General features: G+C 45.9%; 1 protein-coding gene across 3 annotated transcripts in view; it reads right to left on the minus strand.

Moving 5' to 3' along the window:
• The window catches only part of mnd1 (meiotic nuclear divisions 1), a 45,270-nt gene extending 18,842 nt beyond the window's left edge, over positions 1 to 26,428 (minus strand). The window contains exons 1-4 of one of the 3 annotated variants that reach the window (XM_033019802.1): positions 26,054 to 26,428; positions 20,486 to 20,551; positions 15,295 to 15,352; positions 10,074 to 10,222 (exon numbers count right to left, since the gene is read on the minus strand). In XM_033019802.1, the coding sequence (XP_032875693.1) occupies positions 10,074 to 10,222; positions 15,295 to 15,352; positions 20,486 to 20,551; positions 26,054 to 26,056 (276 nt within the window). In that variant the 5' untranslated portion in view covers positions 26,057 to 26,428. The remainder of the gene's footprint in view (positions 1 to 10,073; positions 10,223 to 15,294; positions 15,353 to 20,485; positions 20,552 to 26,053) is intronic. The other 2 variants (XM_033019810.1, XM_033019819.1) reach the window with 2 other exon arrangements.
• Between the last annotated feature and the right edge of the window lie 776 nt (positions 26,429 to 27,204).

A 27,204-nucleotide genomic window follows, 5' to 3' on the forward strand; every position in this document is an offset into this window, starting at 1 on the left:
TTGGTGAGACCGCATTTAGAATATTGTGTTCAGTTCTGGGCACCATGTTATAGGAAAGATATTGTCAAGCTTGAAAGGTTTCAGAGTAGATTTATAAGGATATTGCCCTAACGAGGGTGTGAGCTATAGGGAGAGGTTGAGTAGGCTGGGACTCTATTCCTTTGCGTGTAGGAGAATGAGGGGTGATCTTATAGAGGTATATAAAATCATGAGAGGAATAGATTGGGTAGATGCACAGAGCCTCTTGCCCAGAGTAGGGGAAATCGAGATTTAATAGGAATCTGAGGGGTAAATTTTTCACACAAAGTGTGGTGAGTGTATGGAACAAGCTGCTAGATTAGGTAGTTGAGGCAAGGACTATCCCAACATTTAAGAAATAGTTAGACATGTACATGTATAGGACAGGTTTGGAGGGATATGGGCCAAGTGCAGGCAGGTGGAACTAGTGTAGTTGGGACATGTTGGCCAGTGTGGGTAAGTTGGGCCGAAGGGCTTGTTTCCACACTGCATCATTCTGTCACTCTATAAGAATTACAGCAGGATGTTGATCAGCTGAGTAAGTAGGCCAGGGAATGACAAATAGAATTTAATTTAGGTAAGCGTGAAGCGTTGCATTTTTGAGAAATTGAACCAGTGTTGGACTTTGATACTGAGGAGTGTTCTAGCACGGAGAAACCTCGGAGTGCAAGTACATCATGTCCAGAAAGCGGCGTAACAAGTAGACAGGGTGATGAGGAGGACATACTGGGTAGTCTGGATATTGAGTGTAGATGTTGGCAGTATTATGTTGCAGTTATTCAAGACGATGGCAAGGCTACAAGTGGAGTTTTGGTCACTCTGCGACAGGATAAAGTACAGAAAAGATTGATGAGCGTAATGCCAGGACTCGCTGGCCGGAGCTATTGAGCGAGGTTGGGCAGGCAAGGACTTTATTCCTTGGAGCTTTGGAGACTGAACATAAGGCAATGTATATGTCATGAGAGATAGATGGAGTAAATGCACACACTGGGTTTTTCCCAGGGTTGGGGGAAACAAGAACTAAAGGGCCTGTCCCACTTATGCCCCTGTCCCACTTAGGAAACCTGAACGGAAACCTCTGGAGACTTTGCCCCCCACCCAAGGTTTCCGTTTGGTTCCCGGAGGTTTTTGTCAGTCTCCCTGCCTGCTTCCACTACCTGCAACCTCCGGCAACCACCTGCAACATGTCGCCTGTATGGTCGTGAGTAGTCACCCAAAGAGTCGTACCTTTTTCTGGGCGGCGCTTGATTTTCAACATGTTGAAAATTTTCGGCAACCTGCTGCAACTATGACGGGTGCCGGCAAGTCGCCGATAACATTGTGTAAGTGGGACAGGCCCTTAAAGGACATAGGTTTAAGGTAAGAAGGGAATTATTTAATAGGATCCTGATGGGCAACTTTTTCAGACAGGCTGACTGCATGTGGAATGCGATGCCCGAGTGAGTGGTTGTTGGGTATAATATCGCGATTTAATGGATATTTGGACAAGTACATGGATAGTGAAGCTTTACAGAAATATGGGTCAAATGCTGGTAAAGAAGACGAATGTAGATGCTCTTCTTGGTATTCATGGATGACCTGTGCCTTTTCCAAGGGTCCTTTTCCATGCTGTATGACTATATGAAGGTAGGAGGCATAATTAGTGCGTTTACAGATGACGCTACAATTCCGCATCATGATATCTCACATCTTGATCATTTACCATGTCACTAACCCATGGTGTCTTGGTCCAGATTGTCCTTCCAAACAACAAATGTGTGGGATTCTTCCCTGTTGTGCTGTGTGGTGTTGCTTTATATGCTGTCACATATGATCATCGTATCTCCTTCCACTCTTTGTCCTGCTTTGGGCAATTCTCATCCTCTTCTCTAGAGGTTGGTTCTGACGTTCCACTTCTCCATCAGCTTGCGGCCACATTGGTGGTACACACCCGTGTTCTTTATGTAGTCAGCAAACTTTTGAGAAATGAACTGAGGCCCATTATCTGAATATCATGTCACTGGTAGACAGTGTCTTGCGAAGATTTCCATCAAAACTGCTACAGTCCTTTCCTATGTAATAGTCCTTCATTATCGCATACACATAATATCCGCTGTAGTAATCAATCACAACTAGTATTAATTCTCCTGATGGAAGTGGGCCTAGAAAACCTTTCAGCACCATCTTCCCATGGACCTGTGGCTTACAATGTGCTTCGCATTGGCTCAGGTGAGTTGGGTCTGCTTTCCATCTGACATCCTTGGCATGAGCTCACATGTCGTTCTACATCTTTATCCACCCCTGGCCACCATACTTTTGTACGAAGATTTTGTTTCGTTCAAACAACTCCCAAATGTCCTTCGTGAGCCAACTCAATCATCCTTGATCTCAGCTATGTTGGCACTACGATCCTGTTTCCTATCAGCACACACCTTCCAATTGTGCATCGTTCAACTCTGATAGCTGCATACGTCCTGTGTGGACATTCCTCCCAGTCACCTCTTTGCATTTTCTCTCTAACATCTTGTAGTTCTGGATCATTGTCTGACTCTGCTTCTATTTCTCCTGTTCTCATTGCTCTTTGTGCAGAGTGTACTGCGGCAAATCATACACAAACCATTCTGCTTCTGTTTCCAGTGTAGACCCTCACAGCTTGTCTGCCTTCAACAGTCTGGATAATGAGTCAGCTATATTGTTCTTTCCAGCGATGTGGATCACTCTGTATTTGTACTGTTGGAGTCCAAGCCTTCATCTTTCAATCCGGGAACACGGTTTGGGTCGAGGGGAGTAGAAACATAGAAAATAGGTGCAGGAGTAGGCCATTCGGCCCTTCGAGCCTGCACCGCCATTCAATATGACCATGGCTGATCATCCAACTCAGTATCCTGTACATAGAAACATAGAAATTAGATGCAGGATTAGGCCATTCGGCCCTTCGAGCCTGCACCGCCATTCAATATGATCATGGCTGATCATCCAACTCAGTATCCTGTACCTGCCTTCTCTCCATACCCCCTGATCCCTTTAGCCACAAGGGCCACATCTAACTCCTTCTTAAATATAGCCAATGAACTGGCCTCAACTACCTTCTATGGCAGAGAATTCCACAGATTCACCATTCTCTGTGTAAAAAATGTTTTTCTCATCTCGGACCTAAAGGAATTCCCCCTTATCCTTAAACTGTGACCTCTTGTTCTGGACCTCCCCAACATCGGGAACAATCTTCCTGCATCTAGCCTGTCCAACCCCTTAAGAATTTTGTAAGTTTCCATAAGATCCCCCCTCAATCTTCTAAATTCTAGCGAGTACAAGCCGAGTCTATCCAGTCTTTCCTCATATGAAAGTCCTGACATCCCAGGAATCAGTCTGGTGAACCTTCTCTATACCCCCTCTATGGCAAGAATGTCCTTCCTCAGATTTGGAGACCAAAACTGTACGCAATACTCCAGGTGTGGTCTCACCAAAACCCTGTACAACTGCAGTAGAACCTCCCTGCTCCTATACTCAAATCCTTTTGCTATGAATGCTAACATACCATTCGACTTCTTCACTGCCTGCTGCACCTGCATGCCTACATTTAATGACTGGTGTACCATGACACCCAGGTCTCGTTGCATCTCCCCCTTTCCTAATCGGCCACCATTCAGATAATAGTCTACTTTCCTGTTTTTGCCACCAAAGTGGATAACCTCACATTTATCCACATTATACTGCATCTGCCATGCATTTGCCCACTCACCCAGCCTATCCAAGTCACCTTGCAGCCTCCTAGCATCCTCCACACAGCTAACACTGCCCCCCAGCTTCGTGTCATCCGCAAACTTGGAGATGTTGCATTCAATTCCCTCGTCCAAATCATTAATATATATCGTAAATAGCTGGGGTCCCAGCACTGAGCCTTGCGGTACCCCACTAGTCACTGCCTGCCATTGTGAAAAGGACCCGTTTACTCCTACTCTTTGCTTCCTGTCTGCCAGCCAGTTCTCTATCCACATCAATACTGAACCCCCAATACCATGTGCTTTAAGTTTGTATACTAATCTCTTATGTGGGACCTTGTCGAAAGCCTTCTGAAAGTCCAGATATAACACATCCACTGGTTCTCCCTTATCCACTCTACTAGTTACATCCTCGAAAAATTCTATAAGATTCGTCAGACATGATTTACCTTTCGTAAATCCATGCTGACTTTGTCCAATGATTTCACCATCGGTAGAGTCCACAATGTGTGACAAAAATAATTATTTTCCTTGACTCTGGGTCTAACTCCAACTGATGATAACTCTACTTTAGGTCTAACTTTGAAAATACTTTGCTTGTAGATAGCTCTTGTCGGACCTCATCAACAGTAGGTATAGTGTGTCTCTCTCGTATTATTGCCTCATTTAATTGTCTCATGTCTCTCCGTTTGGGTTCGGTGCTTCTACAACTGGACTGACGCATGCCGTCGATTCTTCGACAGGTTCAATTATATCCTGTTCAGTGAGCTCTTGGATCTTAGCCTCAACCTTTTCTCTTAATCCAAATGAAGTTCTTCTCATTGGTTGTGCTACAGTCTTAATAGTTGGGTCTATCTTCAGGTTCAGCTTGACGATCACACACTTTTCCAATGCCTTCAAATACTTGGCTTGAACTTCTCTAAGTCTGCATACAATGTCTGATTCCGATCTGTATCTCTAAAATAAAATAAACTAAATTCCCAAATCTAAACCACTCACAGTCATCTTCAGCTTTGGAATGAGCCTTGACATGTCCATGTCCCTTGTTGAGTGTCAGTAGATGCCATCTTGTTACCTTGGCTTCCTCCAACCAATCTCTTGGTCTGAAACTGGGTTTCTACGGCTTCAAATGAACAGGCAATTTTCAATGTTTCTCCTAATGTTAGCGTGTCACCTTTTCTTAAACAACTTGCGTCACAAGTCATTTGATTTGCAACTTTGTACAACCTGATCCCTGATTTGATTCTCCAACTCAGCTCCATAGTTGCAGCCCTGAGAAACTTGACGCAATCTCGTGACAAACTGAGCAATGCTTTCCCTTTCTCTCTGGATCGATTGCCGGAATACCTGTTGTTGAAATTTAGCATTTGTTTGTGCCACATAATGCTTCTTCAAAGCAGCAACAGCCATCGACCGCATAATGTGCTTTTCCTCCCGTCTCTGGAAGTGTTTTTGAAAGTCACCTGACCTAAAGCTCCAGCACTGTACAATAACAATGCTCTCCGTCGTGTGAGCTGCATCGGCATTGCACCTTCAACAAGCAGACCTAAGCTATCAGCGTAGGAGTCAAATTCCTCTAGCCATGCCACAAACCTTGCACTCACAACACCCGCCTCCCCATTCTGGTTGAATGAATTCAAACTTCTCATTCCAGCTGCTTCCGTCTGCTTCAAAAGTTGAACTAAACAATTACTAGTTCATTCTCGTCGCCAATGCCAGATCTTCGCCTGGATCCGAATGTAATAAACACATTTCAACAACACTGAACATAAACGCTTTGGTTTATTCGTCCGCCATTCCTTTACATCCCGGCAACATGTGTCCTCTGACCTTTCTGACTCAGAGTAACACGAGATGCATTTAAGTACATCAGTTACCATGACACTTCTGTGCCTCCAGCATTATTTTAACAATGTCCAATGAATGTTTGACTGTCAGTACCTCATCTTCCATCCAGATACATTGCAACGTTCTAGAATCAACATTGAATTCATCAATTTCTGGAAGTCTCAACCCGAAACTATGCCTATCCATGTCCTCCAGAGATGTTGCCTGACTCCAGCACTTTATGTTTTGCTCAGGATTCAAGCAAAATTTTAGATTTGCAGTTCCTTGTTTCTCAATTTCAAGAATTCAAACAACTTCATTCTTTGTATCAGATCCAATTAGTTTTGCAGTAGGTTTTTCATACACAATATTAATTCTGTTTTTCTATCTCCATCAATGATTTGCTGGCCATTTTCCGTACCTTTGTATTTCATCATTTTACATATCTTTGTGTTCTCTCTCCCTCAGGACTCACCCCACAGAGCCCAGTCCCTCCATGCACTAGAATCTCCCAACCCCTGTAGAATAGTTATTAAGATGGCTGATCCATGGGCGGTTGCTGCTGGGACGCAAGTCGGGGCCTGATCAACCCCGGCTGGGTCGCCTGGGCGAGGGTGTCTGATGTTGTGAGACCCGAAACACCCGATTACCCCAGGTCACATCACTGAGGATGCGTCCCTGCGCATCTAGAAGATGTACATTTTTCACACAGGCGCTTGAGATCAGATAGTTAAAAAATGAAAAATGTTCTCATTGAACATAGAACAGTACAGTGTGTAAGAAAGAACTGCAGATGCTGATTTAAATCAAAGGTAGACACAAAATGTTGGAGCACCTCAGAGGGTGACGTAGCATCTCTGGAGAGAAGGAATGGGCGAGACACAAAATGCTGGACATTGACCTCTAGCTTCAGATAGCCCTTGCTTTCTCTCCACATCCCCTTCCCCTTCTCAGTTCTCCCACCAGTCTTACTGTCTCCGCCTACATTATATCTTTGTCCCGCCCCCTCCCTTGACATAATAATAATAATAATAATAACTTTATTTATAAAGCACTTTAAACAACTACAGTTGCCACAAAGTGCTGTACATGAGAACTCATGAACAAAAAGCTATTACAAACAATTAAAGACCATTAAAAACCGTAAAACGAAGGACTATAAAAACACACTAAAAATTAAAAGACATTAAAAGCACTAAAAACAGGAGCAATGCCTCAGCCAGTGTCGAAAGCCAAAGAATAAAAATGTGTTTTTAGGGAGGATTTGAAGATGGACAGTGAGGGGGCCTGTCTGATGTGCAGCGGCAAGGTGTTCCAGAGTGCCGGAGCAGCAACAGAAAAGGCTCTATCCCCTCTGAGCTTCCGCTTAGACCTTGGTACCTCAAGGAGCAGCTGATCAGCTGACCTGAGGCACCGGGCAGGAGCATATAGGTGGAGCAGCTCAGAGAGGTAAGGCGGGGCGAGCCCATTCAACGATTTAAAAACAAATAAAAGAATTTTGAAATGAACTCGAAAGTGCACTGGGAGCCAGTGTAGGGAGGCCAAAATTGGCGTAATGTGCTCCCTCTTTCGAGTTCCAGTCAAAAGGCGAGCGGCAGCATTTTGAACAAGCTGGAGACGAGCCAATGAAGCTCGTGCGACTCCAGAGTAGAGTGCGTTACAGTAATCCAGTCTAGATGTAATAAAGGCATGGATTACTGTTTCAAAATGCTCCTGCTCGAGAATGGGCTTCACCTTTGCCAGCTTCCTTAGGTGAAAGAAGCTGGACTTAACCACCGCGCCTATTTGTTTGTCTAGTTTAAAATCACCGTCCATCCTAAAACCCAGGTTCAAGACGGTTGGCTTTACAGACAATGCCAGTGGACCCAAGTCAACAAAGGGAGGTTCACGGCAGCCATTGGGGCCAAACAAAATCACAGTCTTCTCTTCATTAAGTCCCAGAAAGTTTAAGGCCATCCAGGACTTAATGTCCTCAAGACAAGACAGAAGTGATTTTAGAGAATAGTCTTCTTCTTTCCTGAGTGGCATATATAACTGGCTATCATCTGCATAAAAGTGAAAGGAGATGCCATGCCTTCTTAAAATTGAGCCCAGAGGAAGTAGGTATAAGGAGAAGAGCAGGGGCCCTAAAATTGAGCCCTGTGGAACCCCATATACCAAGGGAGTGGAGGAGGATTCAAAGCCAGCAAGGCTTACACGCATGGTTCTGTCTGCCAGATAGGACCTGAACCATCCCAGGGCACTGCCACAAATGCCCACTTGGTGCTGTAGTCTGGAAATTAAAATTCCATGGTCCACATCAGTCTGAAGAAGGGTCTAGACCCGAAACGTCGCCATTCCTTCTCTCCAGAGATGCTGCCTCACCTGCTGGGTTACTCCGGCATTTTGTGTCTACCTTCGATAGAACAGTACAGCACAGGAACCAGTCCATCAGCCAACAATGTCCATGCTGAACATGATGCTAAGACCAACTTTTACCTGCCTGCATATAATCCATATCCCTCCATTCCTTGCATATCTCAAAAGCCTCCCTCACTACCCCTGCAAGAATGTTTCAGGCAATCACCACCCACTGTGTAAAATAATTTGTCCCATATAACTTTGCCACTCTCATCTTAAACCTATGCCCTCTAGTATATTATATATAAATTCTGGAAAAATAGGTTCGAACTGAACCTAGGGTAGGTTCTGTCTACCCTATTTACATCTCATATTTAATACTTCTCTCAGGTCTGTCCTCAATCTCCTGGGAAAACAATCCAAGAGTATCCCACCTTTCCTTGTAGCTAATACCCTATAATTCAGGCATCAATCTGGTAATTCTCCACGGCACTTTTCCAAAGCCTCCACATCCTCCTGTATTGCGGTGAACAGAACTGTACATAATACTCCAAATACTGCCTCAACAAAGTTCTTTAAAATTGCCTCATGACTTCCTGATTCTTACAGTTAATATCTCAACTCACGAAGGCAAGCATATATGTCTTCTTTACCATTTTATTTATTTATGTTGCCACGTTCAGGAAGTTGTGGTCTTAGAACCTAAAATCCCCCTGGACATCAATGGGTGTTGCAATTAATTGCATATTTTCCCCTTACATTCAACCATGCAAAGTGCAACACCATACTTTCTCAGATTAAACTCCATCTGCCATTTCTCTGCCTATTTCTGTAGCTGTTCTCTACCATACCATCTCATTGAAACGTATAAGATCGTGAGGGGCCTTGATCGGGTGGATGCACCGAGGATGTTCCCAATGATCGGGGAGGCTAGAACTAGGGGACATAGTTGCAGAGTGAGGGGGGGCTCTTTTAAAACTGAGATGAGGAAGAACTTCTTCACCCAGAGAGTGGTTAGTTTGTGGAATTCACTGCTCCCTGGGGCAGTGGAAGCAGAAACGTTAAATATATTTAAGTCGAAAATAGATGGTTTTTTAGCTGCCAAGGGGATAAGGGGCTACGGGGAGAGGGCAGGGATATGGACCTAGGTATGGTTAGTATAGTAGACCTGAGTGATCTCCTGGACAAATGTCGATCGCCTGGATTGGGGTCGGAGAGGAATTTCCCGGATTTTTTTCCCGAATTGGACCTGGGTTTTTATCCGGTTTTTTGCCTCCCCCAGGAGATCACGCGGTTCTTGGGGTGGAGAGGGGTGATAGCGGTATAAAGGGGAGGGTAGTGTCTTGTGTTCTGTGTCTTGTGTCTACTGTTTGTGGGTAAGTGTGTCTGTTTGGTGTTCAGCCATGAGTGAATGGCGGTGCGGGCTCGACGGACCTGGTGGTCTACTCTCGCACCTACTTTCTATGATTCTATGATTCTATGCTGTATATGTTTTGACAGCCTTCCTTTTGGTGGCATCAGCAAACTTACCAACCAACACATCTACATTTATATCCAAATCATATACCTGTATATACACAGTAAACCCTTGTTTTAATGGACCCCTTTATAACGGATTTTGGTTATAGCGGACCGAATCTGTCGCAGACCGAGCTCGTAGTTTCACAGAATGACCACTAGGTGGAGGGAGCGAATGATATTTTTGAACCATTTTTACTTAGTTTAGTTTAGGGACACAGCGTGGAAACATGGAGTCCGTGCCGACCAGTGATCACCCGTCCACCAGTTCTATGTTATACTCTGGGGACAATTCACAGTGTGTAGGACAGAACTACCGCAGATGTTCCATCTTTCCTCCCACATAACTACTGCAGTGGTTCTATCTTCCGCCCACATTGCAAAGACAAAGACAAAGAATATACTAGTGTAGCTGGGGCAGGTTGGCCGGCATTGTCAGGTTGGGCCGAAGGGTCTGTTTCCACTCTGTATCACTCTACGATAGAAACGTAAAGATGCAGAACGGATAGCGATCAATTCATTGATATATATATCACAAAAAAACAGTTTTCTAAAGCACAGATCCTTGCAGAATAGCACTGTTGAACTAAATAGCACAGTATACTAAATAGACAAACTGGTTAAACCTTTCTTAAACTCAAATATTTTGGTGACATCCAACTACATGTTTACCTGACTCCCCAACGTTTCCAATTTCTGGTTCCGGATGTGAAGAGCTTTACTTGGAAATGCCCAGAAATAGTTGGAAGTTCCAATTCGATCGGAATCCACTAAGGCATCATCCACCAAACTCTGAAGGACTTCCTTCACTGACATCAAAGCTAAAATGGTCAAAAAGTGAAGCATGAAAGCTTAGAAAAAGGGGAAAGATTGGTATTTGCTTTCAAAATGAACTAAAACTTAACCACGTTTAACCACGTTTTACCTTGTCACAAATGGAAAAACCAAAAGAAAGATATAGATGCTGGAAATCTGATAAACACTGAAAATGCTGGAGACGTCTGGCAAAACAGCGCCAACGGTGAGAAAATCAGAATAAATGTTTCAGGTCAACGACCTTTCACTGAAAACATTTCATGGCTTCATGACTGGTCCAGGAACGCTGAGGCCCTGTACAAGAAGGGACAGAGCCGGCCGTACATTTATGGAAGGGGGTCTTGGAGGGGAGGACAATACAGCTCACCCCCTCCATGATGACACACTGGTCAACTTGAGGGGTGCCTTCGCAACAGACTGGTTCCACCAAGATGCAGGACAGAACGCCACAGGAGATCCTTCTTCCCTGTGACTATCAAACTGTACAATTCCTCCCCCATCTGTCGTGGGATAGACTGACTCCCCTCCCCAATCTATGCACATCACCAATCCTGTCCCCTCATCACTTTAATTTCACGTTTCATGTATTTTATGTTTGTATGACTGTTGGCTGATCAATTTCCCTCCTGGGATAAATAAAGTTCTATCGTATCGTATGATCAATCAGAAACAAAAAACAAAAATGCGGCACAGTGGCGCAGCGGTAGTAGCTGCCTTACAGCGCCAGAGACCCGGTTCGATCCTGACTACGGGGGCTGTCTGTATGGAGTTTGTACGTTCTCCCCGTGACCTGCATGGGTTTTTTCCGAGATCTTCAGTTTCCTCCCACACTCCAAACACGTACAGGTTTGTAGATTAATTGGCAATGTAAAATTGTCCCTAGTGTGTGTAGGATAGTGTTAAGTGTGCAGGGATCGCCGGGCGGCGTGGACTCGGTGGGATGAAGCCTATTTCCACGCTGTATCTAAAGTCTAAAACTTTCCCAATACGTGTAGGAACAAACTGCAGCTGCTGGTTTTCACCGAAGATAGACACAAAATGCTGGAGCAACTCAGCGGAACGGACAGCATCTCTGGAGAGAAGGAATGGGTGGCGTTTCGGGTTGAGACCCTTCTTTCCCAATATCTTCAATGATGCCTAGATCTCTCTGTTCCTTTTAAGGAAATTGAACAATCCAGGGAATTACAGGCTGGTGAGCCTCACGTCAGGGGTAGGGAAGCTATCGGAGTATTTATAGTGACAGGATCTACTGCTTTTAGTAAGAGATTAGACTAGTTAGGGACAGTCAGCATCGTTCTGTATGTCAGTTCATGTCTTACCAACTTAATTTTTTGAGTTGAGTTGACAAAGATGATTGATGAGGGTAGGGCAATAGACTTTTGTAAGGCCTTTGATAAAGTCCCTCATGGTAGGCGGTTCAACCAGATTAAGATGCACGGGTTTCACGGTGACTTGGTCATATGGATCCACAACTGGCTTACTCATAGAAAACAGAAGGTTGTTACTGAAGGGCATTATTTCCTGGATCGAGGTGTGTGACCAGTGGAGTTAACACTGAATAGTACAGTACAGGACAGGAACGGGGTTTGTGTCAAACATAATGCCCAATTAAACTGATCTCATCAGCCTGTACATGATCCACATCCCTCTATTCCTGCACCTCCATGAGCCGATCTAAAAAGCCTCTTAAACGCCACTATCGTATCTGCCTCCACCTCCACCACCACCTCTGGCAATGTCACCAAGCAGCCCAGGTAGCTCTGCAAACATCTCTGCTGGGACTTGAGTTGTTTGTGACATAAATAAATGACTTGGGCATAAATATATAAGAAGGAACTGCAGATGCTGGAAAATAGAAGGTAGACAAACATGCTGGAGAAACTCAGCGGATGAGGCAGTATGTAGAAAGGCCTGGACCCGAAACGTTGCCTATTTCCTTCGCTCCATAGATACTGCCTCATCCGCTGAGTTTCTCCAGCATTTTCGCCTACCTGGGCATAAATGTCGATGGGTTGGTTAGTGAGTTTGCACTTGGCACCCTTATTGCTGGAGTTGCGGACTACGTGGAAGACTGTCAAAGTATACAGCGGGATGTAGATCAACTACAGGAATGCGTGGAGAAATAGAGTGTGAGGTAGTTTGAATTTAAGAAGGTATACGGTTGATGTAAATACACAAAATAGCAATAGTGTGCACTGAGACCTTGGGGGCTCTCTGAAAATTGTAACATAATTGGTAACACAATGGTAACACAATTAAATAGAGTGGTAAAGAAGGCATATGCTACGCTTGCCTTTTTTCATTATTCATAAGTTGAATATAAAAGTCATGCTGCAGCTATATCAGGCTTTGGTTAGGCCGCATTTGGAGTATTGTGCGCAGTTCTAGTCACCCCATTACAGGAAGGATATGGAGGCTTTGGGTAGGATGAGGAAGACATTTAACAGAATGCAGAAATAAGGAACTGCAGTGCTGGAGTAATTCAGCAGGCCAGGAAGGATTTCTAGACGTTGCATGACTCACTGAGTTACTCCAGCACTTTGTGTCTTTAAAAAAAAAAAAACAGATTGCTGCATGGATTCGCAGATATTAGCTGCAAGGAAAGGTTGAACAAACTTGGATTGTTTTGTGTATGAAGGAATTGCAGATGCTGGTTTAAATCGAAGGTAGACACAAAATGCTGGAATAACTCAGCGGGAGAGGCAGCATCTCTGGAGAGAAAGAATGGGTGACGTTTCGTCAGGTTTTATCTTCTCCCCAAAATCCATAAACAGAACTGGCCGAGCAGACCCATTGTTTCTGCTTGCTCCTGTCCCACTGCATTAATTTTTTTAGTGAAGGGTCTCGACCCAAAACGTCACCTATTCCTTTTCTCCAGAGATGCTGTCTAACCCGCTGAGTTACACCTGCTTTTTGTGTCTATTAAGAATCAAGAGTGTTTTATTGTCATGTGTCCCAGATAGAACAATAACATTCTTACTTGCACCAGAACAACAGAATATGTAAACATAGTACCCTGTAATCAATATAATGAGAAAAAAAGTTCAGTGTATATATACACACACATATTTACAAACATAAATATGTATATAAACATATATAAATATATATATATTTTAATCTATAAATAAATAAATAAATGTGTGTGTGTGTGTGTGTGTATATATATATATACATAAATATATACACATACACAGGCACACATTTGTACACAGAAAAACAAACAAAAAATGATAATGCATCAATAATAATAATAATAATAATAATAATAAGTCTCTGTGGTTCAGAGCTTAATGGAGGTTGTAGTGTTTAATAGCCTGATGGCTGTAGGGAAAAGGTTGTTCCTCAACCTCCTCCCTTGACTCCGTCCAAAGACCCCGACAGTCTTATCAAGTGAGAAATTATGCAGAGGTTCACTCGCACCTCCTCCAACCTCATCTACTGTAAACTCCTGTAAATTGGCGAGATCAAGCGCAGGCTCGGCTAAGCCCGCCTAAACCTACCTGATCTCCTGGTTGCTAAACTCTTTAACTCCCCCTCCCATTCCCGCACTGACCTTTCTGTCCATTGTCAGATTGGAGGAGCAGCGCAAATTGGAAGAACTGAACCACACATTTCGCTTGGGCAGTTTACACCCCAGTAGTATGCAAATTGACTTCTCTAACTTCATGTAACCGTTGCTTTCCTTCTCTCTCCATCTCCTCCCCCTTCCGAGTTCTCTGACCAGTCTTAATGTCTCTGACTACATTTTATCTCTGTTTGCATTGTTGTTACCTTCTCCCAACTAACAATTCTACATTTTCCTTGATCTCATTCCCTTCGTCCTGTTTTCACTCCTTATACTTCCTTATCTATAAACGTCCTTATCTAAGTACCTCCAACTCCCCTAACATCACCGAAGAAGGGTCTTGACCCATTCCTTCTCTCCAGAGATGCTGCCTCTCCTGCTGAGTTATTCCAGCATTTTGTGCCTACCTTCGATTTAAACCAGCATCTGCAGTTCATTCCTACACAAGCTGTTCCTGAACCTGGATGTTACAGTTTTCAAGCTCCTGTACCTTCTTCCTAATTGCAGGGGTGAAATGAGTGTGTGGCCAGGGTGGTGTGAGTCTCTGATGATGCTGGCTGCCTTTTTGAGGCAGCGACTCCTGTAGATCCCTTCGATGGCGGAATTCCATCTTACCCATCTGCAAGAAAAGTCTCCACCACCAAATCTGATAACCCATTCTGATGGGTCAAATTATGGCTAGTAACCATTAGAAATGTGGCATTAACTTTAAAATAACATTGTGTTAGTATGGAAACATTAATTATCCAACAGGGAATATGAATAAAGTAGATTAAATGGTGACGGCCAAACCCTCCCTTCTTTAGTGATGTACTCCAGTTTCACATTTAAAATAAAAGGTTGCCTGGTAAAGTGAGCCATAACTTCCACCTGAGGATGCCAACTCTATGCACCACAACTATGTAAGTCCCTTACTATGTAAGGGAGTGCAGCGTAGGTTTACAAGGTTAATTCTTGGGATGGCGGGACTGTCATACGTTGAGAGAGTGGAGCAGCTGGGCTTGTACACTCTGGAGTTTAGAAGGATGAGAGGTTATCTCATTGAAACATATAAGATTGTTAAGGGCTTGGACACGCTAGAGGCTGGAAACATGTTCCCGATGTTGGGGGAGTCCAGAACCAGGGGCCACAGTTTAAGAATAAGGAGTAAGCCATTTAGAACGGAGACGAGGAAACACTTTTTCTCACAGAGAGTGGTGAGTCTGTGGAATTCTCTGCCTCAGAGGGCAGTGGAGGCAGGTTCTCTGGATGCTTTCACGAGAGAGCTAGATAGGGCTCTTTAAAATAGCAAAGTCAGGGGATATGGGGAGACGGCAGGAACGGGGTACTGATTGGGGATGATCAACCATGATCACATTGAATGCCGGTGCTGGCTCGAAGGGCCGAATGGCCTACTCCTGCACCTATTGTCTATTGTCTATTGTAAGCTTCAATTAAAACAAACAGTAACCAGAATCTGTAGTCTCGTAGGCTAAGTAGAAAAATAATAAGCATGAAACTGATACCTACTGATTCCTTTCTCCTTTGGGGCAATCTTTTCCAAATCTTTAAGCTGGAACACATCTTTCTAAAAAAAAGAATACATTTCATTGTAAATCAACATTAAATGATTTTTTAATCTTTAAACCAAAAGGGATACTGCAAAATGGGTCATGGGCCGACTGAAGAAGGGGCTCCACCTGAAACACCACGCATTCCTTCTCTCCAGAGATGCTGCCTGTCCCGCTGAATTACTCCAGCATTTTGTGTCTATCTTTGGTGTAAACCAGCATCTGCATTTCCTTCTGTGAAACTGTACCCTTTAATAAGTTCCTTCCAACACATATTCATTTTATTCCACCACTTATGAATATCCAAATGTTTTCAGTGGGTCTAGAAATGGAGGATAAAGTCTGAAGGAAGCCCTACACTCTTTCCCGACATCTCTTTAAGAGTAACCAAGGTCATGTGAAATTCATCGGTGATAGCATCCAATTTACAAGAAAAACTTTGGTAGCATTAATTTTTAACATTTAAGTTCATATTTAAACAAAGCTAGTCAAAGGCTTTGAATATAGAAGAGTACAGTACAAGAACAAGATGTTTGACCCACGATGGTTGTACCGAACATGATGGCTACATAAACTAGTCCCTTCTGCCGAAACAACAATGTTGTGTATAACAGATCTTAATACAGCATAAACATACTCATTACCTGATTATTCATATTCCGACACCAACAGTTTTTTCCCCAAAATGTATTATTTATTAATTATTAACAATCATTAAATATTAATAATTAATATTTCAAATGTTTAAAGAATAATCTTTAAAATTGTGGCTGAAGGATCTCCATTATTGTCAACCGGCATTAAGGTAGTTACATTAGTGATCAAAAGATTCAATAATCCGATAAATCCAAGGCTAAATGGATTTGTCAGATTAATGAGGATTGACTTTATACCTGCAATATAAACAGAACACACTGGAAACAATTGGCAAGTCACACAATATCTGTGGAAAGAGAAACGTTTGTACAGGTGCACAACCTTTTATCCGAAAGCCTTGGGACCAGACACTTTTCGTAATTCAGAATTTGTCGGTCTTCGGAATGGAATTTTTTTAGCGTAGATTTTAATGGCTGGCTCAGTGGTAGAGTGCTCGGCTCATATCCGCAAGGTCGCGAGTTTGCGCCTCGATCCCAGCAGTTACTCGGTCGCGAGTTTGCGTCTTCAATGTAGTTTTTTCTAGCAGGATAAATGTCTGTATGAAATGCAGTGTAGGAGAGGTGTACTGACTGTGTGGGCAGAACTTCGGAAGTGATTGCCCACCAGTCTAAAAAGCCGCTGTGTCTCCCTGTCCCTGGGATAGCAGGGGGCGATCAAACAGCACAATACCCCCCTCCCCCTCCAACTCCAGAGGAATCCGCTCCCTAATGGGCCGCTACGGCGACAAGTGGCAGTTTGCCCACAGCCCGAGCTGCGCCCCCTCATCCGCCACCCCAAGAACAAGACGTACCTTGCACACCATCAGCTTCTGCCCCTACGTGTTCCTCTGGAGTTGGAGCGGGGCTGGGCTGGAGTTGCTGCTGGCTGTGGGTCTCTGGGATCTCCGTGCTTGCAGTGGGCCTGGGGGTCGGTGTCCCGTTGGGCCTGACGTCTCCGGCCACCCCCCTGGACTGGAGCTGAGACTGTGAACTGTACCGCCCTTGCCCCCTCCCTCTGCAACTGCAAACAACCCCACTCTCCTGCAAGGGCGGTACAGTTCCCGGAGGATGGCAGGTGGCCGGAGACGTCAGGACCAACAGGAACCCGCTCCCCGATGGGCCCCTACGACGCCCCGAGCTGCGCCCCGTCATCCGCAACCCAGGTTCCTCTGTAGTTGGAGCGGGGCTGGGCTGGGCTGCTGTTGGCTGTGGGTCTCTGGGATCTCCGTGCTTGCAGTGGGCCTGGGGGTCGGTGTCCCGATGAGGGGGCGCAGCTCGGGGAACGGCTTCTGGTGGTCCTGACGTCTCCGGCCAGTTTGCAGTTTTCCTCTGGAGTTGGAACGGGGCTGGGCTGCTGCTGGCTGTGGGTCTCTGGGATCTCCGTGCTTGCAGTGGGCCTGGGGGTCGGTGTCCCGTTGGTCCTGACGTCTCCGGTGACTGGCACGGTCCTGCTCAAAGATCCTATAGCGGAGCTATAAGATCTTTGGTCCTGCTGGCATCGCCGACTTGAAGACAGTGCAAAGCCCCCGCGCCGGTGCAATGAGCGGGGAGCTGGAGAGGGGAGGGAAGGGGTCACACACATGGCCGGGAAGCAGAGGGGTGTAGGTGGGGTGATACTGAAACGAGCGACAATCTGCTACTGCCTGCCCCGCTGAGTTAAAAAGTTCCCACGCAAGACTCACGAAACACTGTGTATCGTGAGTCTACCGTGGGAACTTTTTAACTCAGCGGGCAGGCAGCAGCATATTGTCAATTATTAACCCTCCCGCGCAATATACCCTCACCTTCTCTTTTATGAATGGGGATTTAGTTCCCCTTTCTTCGAGGACCGACCGGAGGTTCCGCTGTCACCTCTGCGGGCCGCCCTCGGTGAACGTTTTCAAGGACCTTTCTTCAAGGACCGAAAAAAATGGCCGCTATTCGGAGGTTTTCGTTATTTGGATCTTCGGATAAAAGGTTGTGCACCTGTATAGACATTTTGGATCGTTCAGTTGAACACTGATTTTCCGGCAATTGATCCTCTGCCCTACTCTATAATCCGGACAAAATTACGATCCCAGTTGAAATTCCTTGAGCGGCCACAGGTGGCGTTGTAAACTGAATGCGAATGGCCTCTGCTACTCTCCCCCCCATCCCCCCACCACTGCCTCCTCCTCCTACCCCGGAGTCGCCGACAGCAGGTGAGAGGGGAGGGAGCCCCATGGTGGCAGTGCCTAGTTTAAAAATATAACACAAAGTGATTCAGCCGACTGAGGAAGGGCCTCAATCTCACCTAACCAAGTTCTCCAAAGATCCTGACCTGCTGAATTACTCCAGCACTTTGTGTCCTTTTGTCTATTAACCATCACCTGCATTCATCGGCTATCACCGGCACCACTCGCTCCTCTCTGAAAGAATGTGTCGACTGGGCTTGTATTTACTGGAATTTAGAAGGATGAGAGGGTATCTTATAGACACATATAAAATTCTTAGGGGATTGGACAGGCTAGATGCAGGAAAAATATTCCCGATTTTGGGGGAGTCCAGAACCAGAGGTCACAGTTCAAGAATAAGGGGTAGGCCATTTAGGACTGAGATGAGGAAAAACATTTTCACCCAGAGAGTTGTGAATCTGTGGAATTCTCAAGGAAAAAGCAGGAACAGGGGTACTGATTTTGGATGATCAGCCATGATCATATTGAATGGCAGTGCTGGCTCGAAGGGCTGAATGGTCTACTCCTGAACCTATTTTCTATGGCCCGTTATAATGAGGGTTTACTATAAATGAACCATAGCGAAGGGTTGTTGGGGGGGGGCTGGGGGACTCGCTGGGTCACCTTGCAAGTCAGGAGTCGGGGCAGAAGCCGGGGCTCTAAACGGCTGTGGAGACAGTGTGAGCGGGGGATGGGTCAGCAGCTCATTCCATTTACATTCAGTTTACATTTTATTTTTGTGTTATTTATGTTTCTGGCACTCCGTGGTGCTTTAGGGACATGGGAGAAGAGTCATGAGCGGGCCAGAGGTGTATTATTGTCATTATCACGTGAGCTCTGTTGGTTCGGAAAACAGGCTAATCCAGAAAGGCTCTGGAGACGAGGGTGCCGCAAAATCGCTGTTCAACCTGTAAAATAATTTAAAGTGCTATTCTTGGATTACTATACACAGTTTACTATTCTTCTGACAAAGGTAAGTAGTTTAGTTTTGTTTAGAGACACAGCATGGAAACAGCCCTTCAGCTCACCGAGTCCGCGCCGACCAGCGATCCCCACACTTTCACAATCACAAGGGACAATTTTACATTTATACCAAGCCAGGTAACCTACAAACCTATGTGTAGGAAAGTACTGCAGATACTGGTTTAATTCGAAGGTAGACACAAAATGCTGGAGTAACTCAGCGGGACAGGCAGCATCTCTGGAGTGAAGGAATGGGTGAAGTTTCGGGTCGAGACCCTTCTTCAGACTTCTTCAGAAAGTCCCGAAACGTCACCCATTCCTTCTCTCCAGAAATGCTGCCTGTCCCGCTGAGTTACTCCAGCATTTTGTGTCTACCTACAAACCTACATGTCTTTGGATTGTGGGAAGAAACCGAAGATCTCGGAGAAATCCCACGCGGTCACGGGGAGGACGTACAAACTCCATACAGACAGCACCCGTAGTCGGGATCGAGCCCGGGTCTCCAGCGCTGCAAGCGCTGTAAGGCAACAACTCTACCGCTGCACCACCGTACCGCCCTAAACAACACATATATAAAATGACATTTTCTATTCAGGTTTCTATTACTAGTGTTGGCCTAAAGTCTCAGGGCAGGAACTCTGCCTGTTCATCTTTTGCAGGTTAAACATGTTGAATGCACAGCAGTTCCATTGAAACATGGGACATTTCAGCTGCCAGGAGAAAGACAAGTGCAGTTTTAACTTATTAAAATATTGTTTTACACAGTGCAAATGAATATTGTGTTAAGCATGAAATAAATTTTCATTTCAACGATGGTTTGTGAAAAATGGTTCCTAGTATTAACGGCAACTGTTTCAATGACTGCTTTGATAGCTGGTTAGTCATTAAAGGGTACAGTTTCTCGGAAGCAAATGCAGATGCTGGTTTACACCGAAGATAGACACAAAATGCTGCAGCAATTCAGCGGGACAGGCAGCATCTTGACCCTCTGGTTAATTTTACCATTTGTATGCCTCATCGTTACCTTCCCCTCAGCTAACAAGGAACCATTCCAAATTCCCTTGATTATTGTCTACTTTGATCTGCCGTTTTCACACCTTGCCCTTCCATATCTCAAGTCTATCTCTCCCTGTTGGCAGAAGTGTCTCGACCCGAAACGTTACCCATTCCTTCGCTCCAGAGATGAAGCCTGTCCTAGTACCTTCACTTATACAGTCTCAATGCTAAACTGACGGGGCTGAGAACCAGGCTCATGTTGAAACAAAGAATATGGCCCACACAGCACAACAGAATAATTTTGGCACAACAGAAGATGTGCCACAGCACTAATGGAGTTTACAGCAGAATTTTTTTTACTCACGGTTTCAAAAAATATTTCCATCATACGATTTCGCTTCTCTTCAAACGACAATCCCTTCTTTTTTGACTTAGAATTGGAGGATCGATGAAGACAAAATGAAAACATTACAACAGATTAATTTATATCACGTGGGCACATGGCTAAAATAAACGTTGCACATCCTTCAATTTTGCTCAGTTAAAGTCAATTCAGAACTCTATTAAGATCATTTTTCTCACAGCATCATGAGCGCAGATTTCAAAAACTGATGGTAGCTGAGAAGTATTAGTTCCCCAGCAAAAATGAGCATCACAAATGCCTGCAGTAATTATGTGCACATCGGGCAACTACATGGCAGGAGAATTCCAAAGATCTAAAAATTATAATACGCTTTTATCCCTCCTCAGATCTAGCTTGACATGTTATTGCAAGAGAGAAAGAATGGGTGATGTTTCGGGTTGCGACCCTTCTTCAGAAACCTCACCCATTCCTTCTCTCCCGAGATGCTGCCTGTCCCGCTGAGTTACTCCAGCATTTTGTGTCTAACTTCGGTTTAAACCAGCATCTGCAGTTCCTTCCTACACATCTTATTTCAAGATCCAGAATACACGTAAAGAAAAATTATTTCTCACTAAAAATATACCAATGTATCAAGTGAGAAACTTTCGACAAGGGTGAGATGTTGTGTATTAGATGGGGGGTTTAAGTGTATCTTGCAATGATTCAAGTGTTGGAGGAGCCTCAGCCTCTGAGCTTGTCTAACAACTCTTAGCTTCTTGCTCCCTTTTCAGACAGATGGGGGCCATAGGAAAGATGAGCAACCTAACCATGGCACTGTGGGTCAGGAGCCATTCAAGATGGGGGAAGAGAAGAGGCATGTAGTCATAATTTAATTTAACTTTCTTCTACCAATCCGGGCAGAGAATTCCCGTTAAGGGGAATTATACTTGGCTCTGGAAGGGCGGCACAGTGGCCCAGAGGTAGAGCTGCTGCCTTACAGTGAAAGAAACCCGGGTTCGATCCCGACTATGGGTGCTGTCTGTACGGAGTTTGTACGTTCTGCCCGTGACCTGCGTGGGTTTTCTCCGAGATCTTCGGTTTCCTCCCACACTCCAAAGACGTACAGGTTTGTAGGTTAATTGGCATGGTAGGAATGTAACATTGTCCCTAGAGTGTGTAGGATAATGTTAGTGTTAGCCAACATAATCAAAGACCGTTCACACCCCGATCATTTTCTCTTCTCCCCTCCCCGAGCAGGCAGAAGATGCAAGATGATGAGAGCATGTACCGACAGATTCAGGAACAGCTTCATCCCCTGTGTTATCAAATTATCGAATGGACCTCTTATAAACGAAGGGTATGGTTCTGATTTCCAAATCTACTTCATTGAGGCACTGGCACTTTTTTTATCTGCACTTTCTCGGTAGTTGTAACACTATATATTCCTTGCTTTTGGAGGGACTGGTCAGCAGTCTGATAACAGCTGGGAGGAAGCTGTTAACAAATCTGATGCACGTGCTGTCAAGTCTTTGCATCTTCTGCCTGATGGGGGAGTGGAGAAGAAGGAAAGGCCAGGGTGAACAACCCTTGATTACCTTGGCCTTACCCATGGCAGCAGGAAATATAGATGGTGTTGATCTGTCTAGTCTGCCTGATGGGCTGGGCAGCATTCACACCTCTCTGCAATTTCTTGTGGTCATGAATAGAGCTGTTGCCAAACCACACAGTGATACATTCTGATAGTATATTTTCTAGTGCATATGCAGAAGGTGGTAAATATCATTGGAGATATTAATTTAATGTAGTTTAGTGTTGAGATTTAGCATGGAAACAGGACCTTCAGCCCACTGAGTACAGGCCGACCACTGATCACCCGCTCACACTAGTTCTATGTTATCCCACTTTCTCATCCACTCCCTACACACTAGGGGCAATTTATGAAGGACAATTGACCTAGAAATCCACACGTCTTTGGGATGTTGGAAGAAACCGGAGCACACGAAGAAACCCACAAGGTTACAGATAGAACGTGCAAACTCCAGATAGCACTCGAGGTCAGGATCTTACCCCAGGTCTCCGGCGCTGAGGCAGCAGTGCCACTGTGCCGCATTCTGAACTTCCTTAATCTTTTCAGGAAGTAGAGGCGTTGGTGTGCTCTCTTGTCTGTAGTTTCAATGTGGTTGGTCCAGGACAAGTTGTTGGTTATATTTATGCCAGGGAAATGGCATCTGATGTGGGCTTGATGCATTGTTAAGCTGTCTGGGAGGCTGGAGTTAACATTAACGTAACGGGTGGCACAGCGGTAGTGTTGCTGCCTAATGCCCCTGTCCCACTTAGAAAACCTTAACGGAAACCTCTGGAGACTTTCAAAGGCATCAAAGGTATTTTATTAGTCACATTCACATACACCTAGGTGTAGTGAAGTGAAATGCTTTTTGCCATTTTGCAGCACACAAAAAAATACAGACATAACACCAATGAGAGTCTTAAACACATAGAACATCCCCCCACAATGGCTCCCACCATGAGGAAAGGCACAAAGTCCAGTCCCCAACCCCAGTTCACCCATAGTCGGGCCCATTGAGGCCTCCACAGTTGCCCCTACGGAGGCCCGATGTTCCTGGCCGTTCTCACCGGGTGATGTTGCTCCGGCGTCGGGAGAGTCCTCCCAGCGGCCTGGGAACCCTGGAACGGCCGCTTCCGCACTGGAGGCCGCGGCTTCCGAAGCCGACAAGGCCGCGCCGGTTGGAGCTCCACAACTGGCGATCTCATCTAGAGATCCCAGGCTCCCGGTGTAAAGTTCAGCGCCGCCGCCCGCAGCTGGCCGCTCCACAGTCCCGCAGCTCCGTGATGTTTTACCTGGCGGTCTCAGCTCACCGGAGCTCCAGCGCGGCGACCCGGGCAAGGCATCGCCCGCTCCGCGATAGCGCTCCAGCGCTGTGCCGCCGCCGAAAGCCGTGGTTCTGGGCGGTCCCCGACAGGAAACGCCGCTCCAGGCCCGCTGGTAGGCCGCGAGGACGGGTCGAAGGTGCAGCCCGGAGAAAAGCTGCCTCTCCGACCAGGTAGGGACCCTGAAAGGTAGTTTCCCCCTTCCCCCCTTTGCACCCCACCCAAGGTTTCCGTGCGGTTCCCGGAGGTTTTTGTCAGTCTCTCTACCTGCTTCCACTACCTGCAACCTCTGGCAACCACCTGCAACCTCCGGGAACCGCACGGAAACCTTAGGTGGGGCGCAAAGTCTCCAGAGGTTTCCTTTCCTAAGTGGGACAGGGGCATTACAGCGCCAGAGATCCATCCTGACTAGGGGTACTATCTGCATGGAGTTTGTACGTTCTCCCTGTGACTGCTCGGGTTATCTCTGGGTGCTCCGGTTCCCTCCCACATTTTTAAGACATGCGGGTTTGTATGTTAATTTTCTTCTGTAAATTGTCCCTGGTGCGTAGGACAGAAATAATGTGCAGGAGTTCGATAATCTGCAATGACTCGGTGGGCCAAAGGACTTGTTTCCATGCTGTATCTCTAAATGAAACTAATTTAAATGATCAGCATCTCGAAGCACTTCTTGATGTTGGACGTCAGAGCCACTGGACAATAGTCATTAAGGCACACTACCTTGCTTTTCCTTACTGTTGAGATGACAGGAATAGGAATACTTTATTGTCACATGTGACCAGTCACAGTGAAACTCTTTGCTTGCATACACAATGTATACAAATTGTGTTATAGTCATAATGCACGTGGGAACCTCAAAAGGGAGTAGAGGTTAAAGATGTTTGTGGATACTCATGGCAGCTTGTCTGCACAGGTCCTGAACTGATATGTGGGGATACCATCTGGGCCAGTTGCTTTCCACAGCTTCACTCTCAGGAAAGCCGATCTGACATCTGTGGAGGTGATCATGTGTGCAGGTGCACTCACAACAGTCAGAGTGGATAATTTCATTCCACTGATCTTCTGTTCAAAGCCAGCTGGGAATGCATTGAGCTTGTTGAGGAGGAACACATTATTGCTAGTGATAGTGCCTGGTTACTGATCATGATATCAAATCAAACTAATCCCATCTGCCTGCACATGATCTATATTCTTCCATTTCCTGCTTATTTTTGTGCCTGTCTAAATGCCTGTCAAGCACCACTCTTATATCTGCTTCCACCACACTCTCTGGTAATGTTTTCCAGGCACCCACCACTCCACATAATAAACCTGCCCCACACATTTCCTTTAAACTCTCCCCCTCTCACCTTAAAGCTACCCTGGAAAAATGACTGTTATCTATACCTCTCATTATTCTACAAACCTCTCAGGTTGCAGATGGCATTCTGCATTCATGATTGGTATGTTGCATATGAAACAATTAGTTCAATTTAATATCATGTTATAGCTGTGGTTAGGTCACATTAAGAGTATTGCAGTTCAGTTTGCCATCTTACAGAAAGGATATGGGGGCTTTGGAAAGGGGGCAGATGAGATTGAGTAGAATATTGCCTAGATTAGAGAGTATTAACAGCAAGGAGAGGATAGACAAGGCAATGACACAAAGTGCTGGAGAAACTCAGCAGGTCAGGCAGTAGGCAGACACAAAATGCTGGAGCAACTCAGTGGGTCAGGCAGCATCTCTGGCGAGAAGGTACGAGTGACCTTACGGGTCACTAATCAAATTGTTTAAGCGGACGGGATATACAAAGAGAGGAGAATCAAGCACCAAATGGACAAGAGGTGCAGCGAACATCGACATCTTTCACAAAGTGATTAATGAGTAACGAAATTACAAGACAGCCAGAATATTATGGTTAACTCGATATCCCCTTTGCTCACTGGAAGACTGAAGGCGAAAAATTACATTAAGTGGCATGAATGTAATTCCAGTCTGAAGAAGGATCTCAACCCAAAACATCACCTATTCCTTCTTTCCAGAGATGCTGCCTGGCCCGCTGAGTTATTCCAGCATTTTGTGTCTATCTTCGGTGTAAACCAGCATCTGCAGTTCCTGCCTACAAATGTTGTGTCCTTTCACATATATTTTATTGGTACAATTAGATAACGAGGGGGATATATAGGGTGTAGGAAAGAACTGCAGATGCCGATTTAAATCAAAGGTCGACACAAAATGCTGGAGTAATTAAGAAGTATAATAAAGTTGTCTTCGACTGCCTGTAAGTAAATAGTGACCCCACTCCACTGCCCTTCGACCACCTACGACTAGCATCACAGCCAGCTACTAGACCTGCGACTAAAAAATTATCGATTTTTCAAACGGCGACCTATTTTTAGTCAAGGCCGGTTTTAATCATGATGAAAAAAAGCAACCTAGATGAAGCCTCCACCACACGGAAACCACTTTCGACCATTAGGGAGAGTGACCAAAACCTCCTGTGACATCGTGGCGACCTTGCAGCGACCATGGGTGGCGGGCAAGGTCCCCTGAGGTTGCTGTGGTGGTCGCCTAAGCGGGACAGACTTGTAACCCAGGACAGGCAGCATCTCTGGAGAGAAGGAATGGGCGACGTTTCGGGTCGAGACCCTTCTACAGACTGATGTCAGGGGAGAGTGAGGTGTGTGTAAAGGCGAGAGTATCCCCGGCCCCTCTCTCACCATGGCGGGCGGCGTCCTCTCCGGCCCGAGGGTTTCGCGCCTCCTGTCCGTCGGTTGCACGTCCCGCTGTCGGCGCCGGGGAGGCGAGGCCCCGCGGCCTGGGGGAGCGGGGAGAGAGTGTGGGTCTACCCGCGTTACCGTGGCCCAGCGCCGGCCTGGAGTAGTGGGTCTACCCGCGTTACCGTGGCCCAGCGCCGGCCTGGAGTAGTGGGTCTACCCGCGTTACCGTGGCCCAGCGCCGGCCTGGAGTAGTGGGTCTACCCGCGTTACAATGGCCCAGCGCCGGCCTGGAGTAGTGGGTCTGCCCGCGTTACAGTGGCCCAGCGCCGGCCTGGAGTAGTGGGTCTGCCCGCGTTACAGTGGCCCAGCACCGGCCTCAGGGAGAGAGAGGAGCTGCTGCCGCCCAGCGCCGGCCTGGAGTAGTGGAGCTGCCCGCGTTACAGTGGCCCAGCGCCGGCCTGGAGTAGTGGCCCAGCACCGGCCTGGAGTAGTGGGGCTGCCCGCGTTACCGTGGCCCAGCGCCGGCCTCAGGGAGAAGGCGAGAGAGAGGAGCTGCTGCCGCCCAGCGCCGGCTGCCTGTGCCCCGGGTCGCTGCCCAAGGGGGGGGGGGGGGCAACGCCTGTGTGCGAGCAAATGCTGGAGTAACTCAGCGGCTCACACCGGCTCCTCTATAATCTTTGATAGACACTACAAGCCGGAGTAACTCAGCGGGACAGGCATCATCTCTGGAGAGAAGGAATGGGCGAGTTACTCCAGCATTCTGTGCCGATCCTCTGTGTTAATCAGCATTTGCTGTTCCTTCCTACATATTTCGTGACCTTTCACATATATTTTATTGGTACCATTAGATAACGAGGGGGATATATAGGGCAAGCGCTCCGCTATAAGATCTTTGATATAGGGTGTCTTTTACCCACAGTAGACGAATCAAGAAGCACAGGATACAAGTTTAAGGGAGGGGGAGGGGTAGATTTAATGAGAATCTGCTGACAACGTTTGACAGATTAAATAAAAAAACAACGTTGGAAAGCAAAAGAAAACTGCAGATGCAGAAGATTTGAAAGAAGAGAAAATGCTGGCAAATACAGAACAAGCACCAATTGTGGAGAGGAAAACAGTGAATGATTCAGGTCAACTTGAAACTTGGTAGA

This window comes from Amblyraja radiata, chromosome 1, assembly GCF_010909765.2.
Source record: "Amblyraja radiata isolate CabotCenter1 chromosome 1, sAmbRad1.1.pri, whole genome shotgun sequence".
NCBI classification, from domain to species: domain Eukaryota; kingdom Metazoa; phylum Chordata; class Chondrichthyes; order Rajiformes; family Rajidae; genus Amblyraja; species Amblyraja radiata.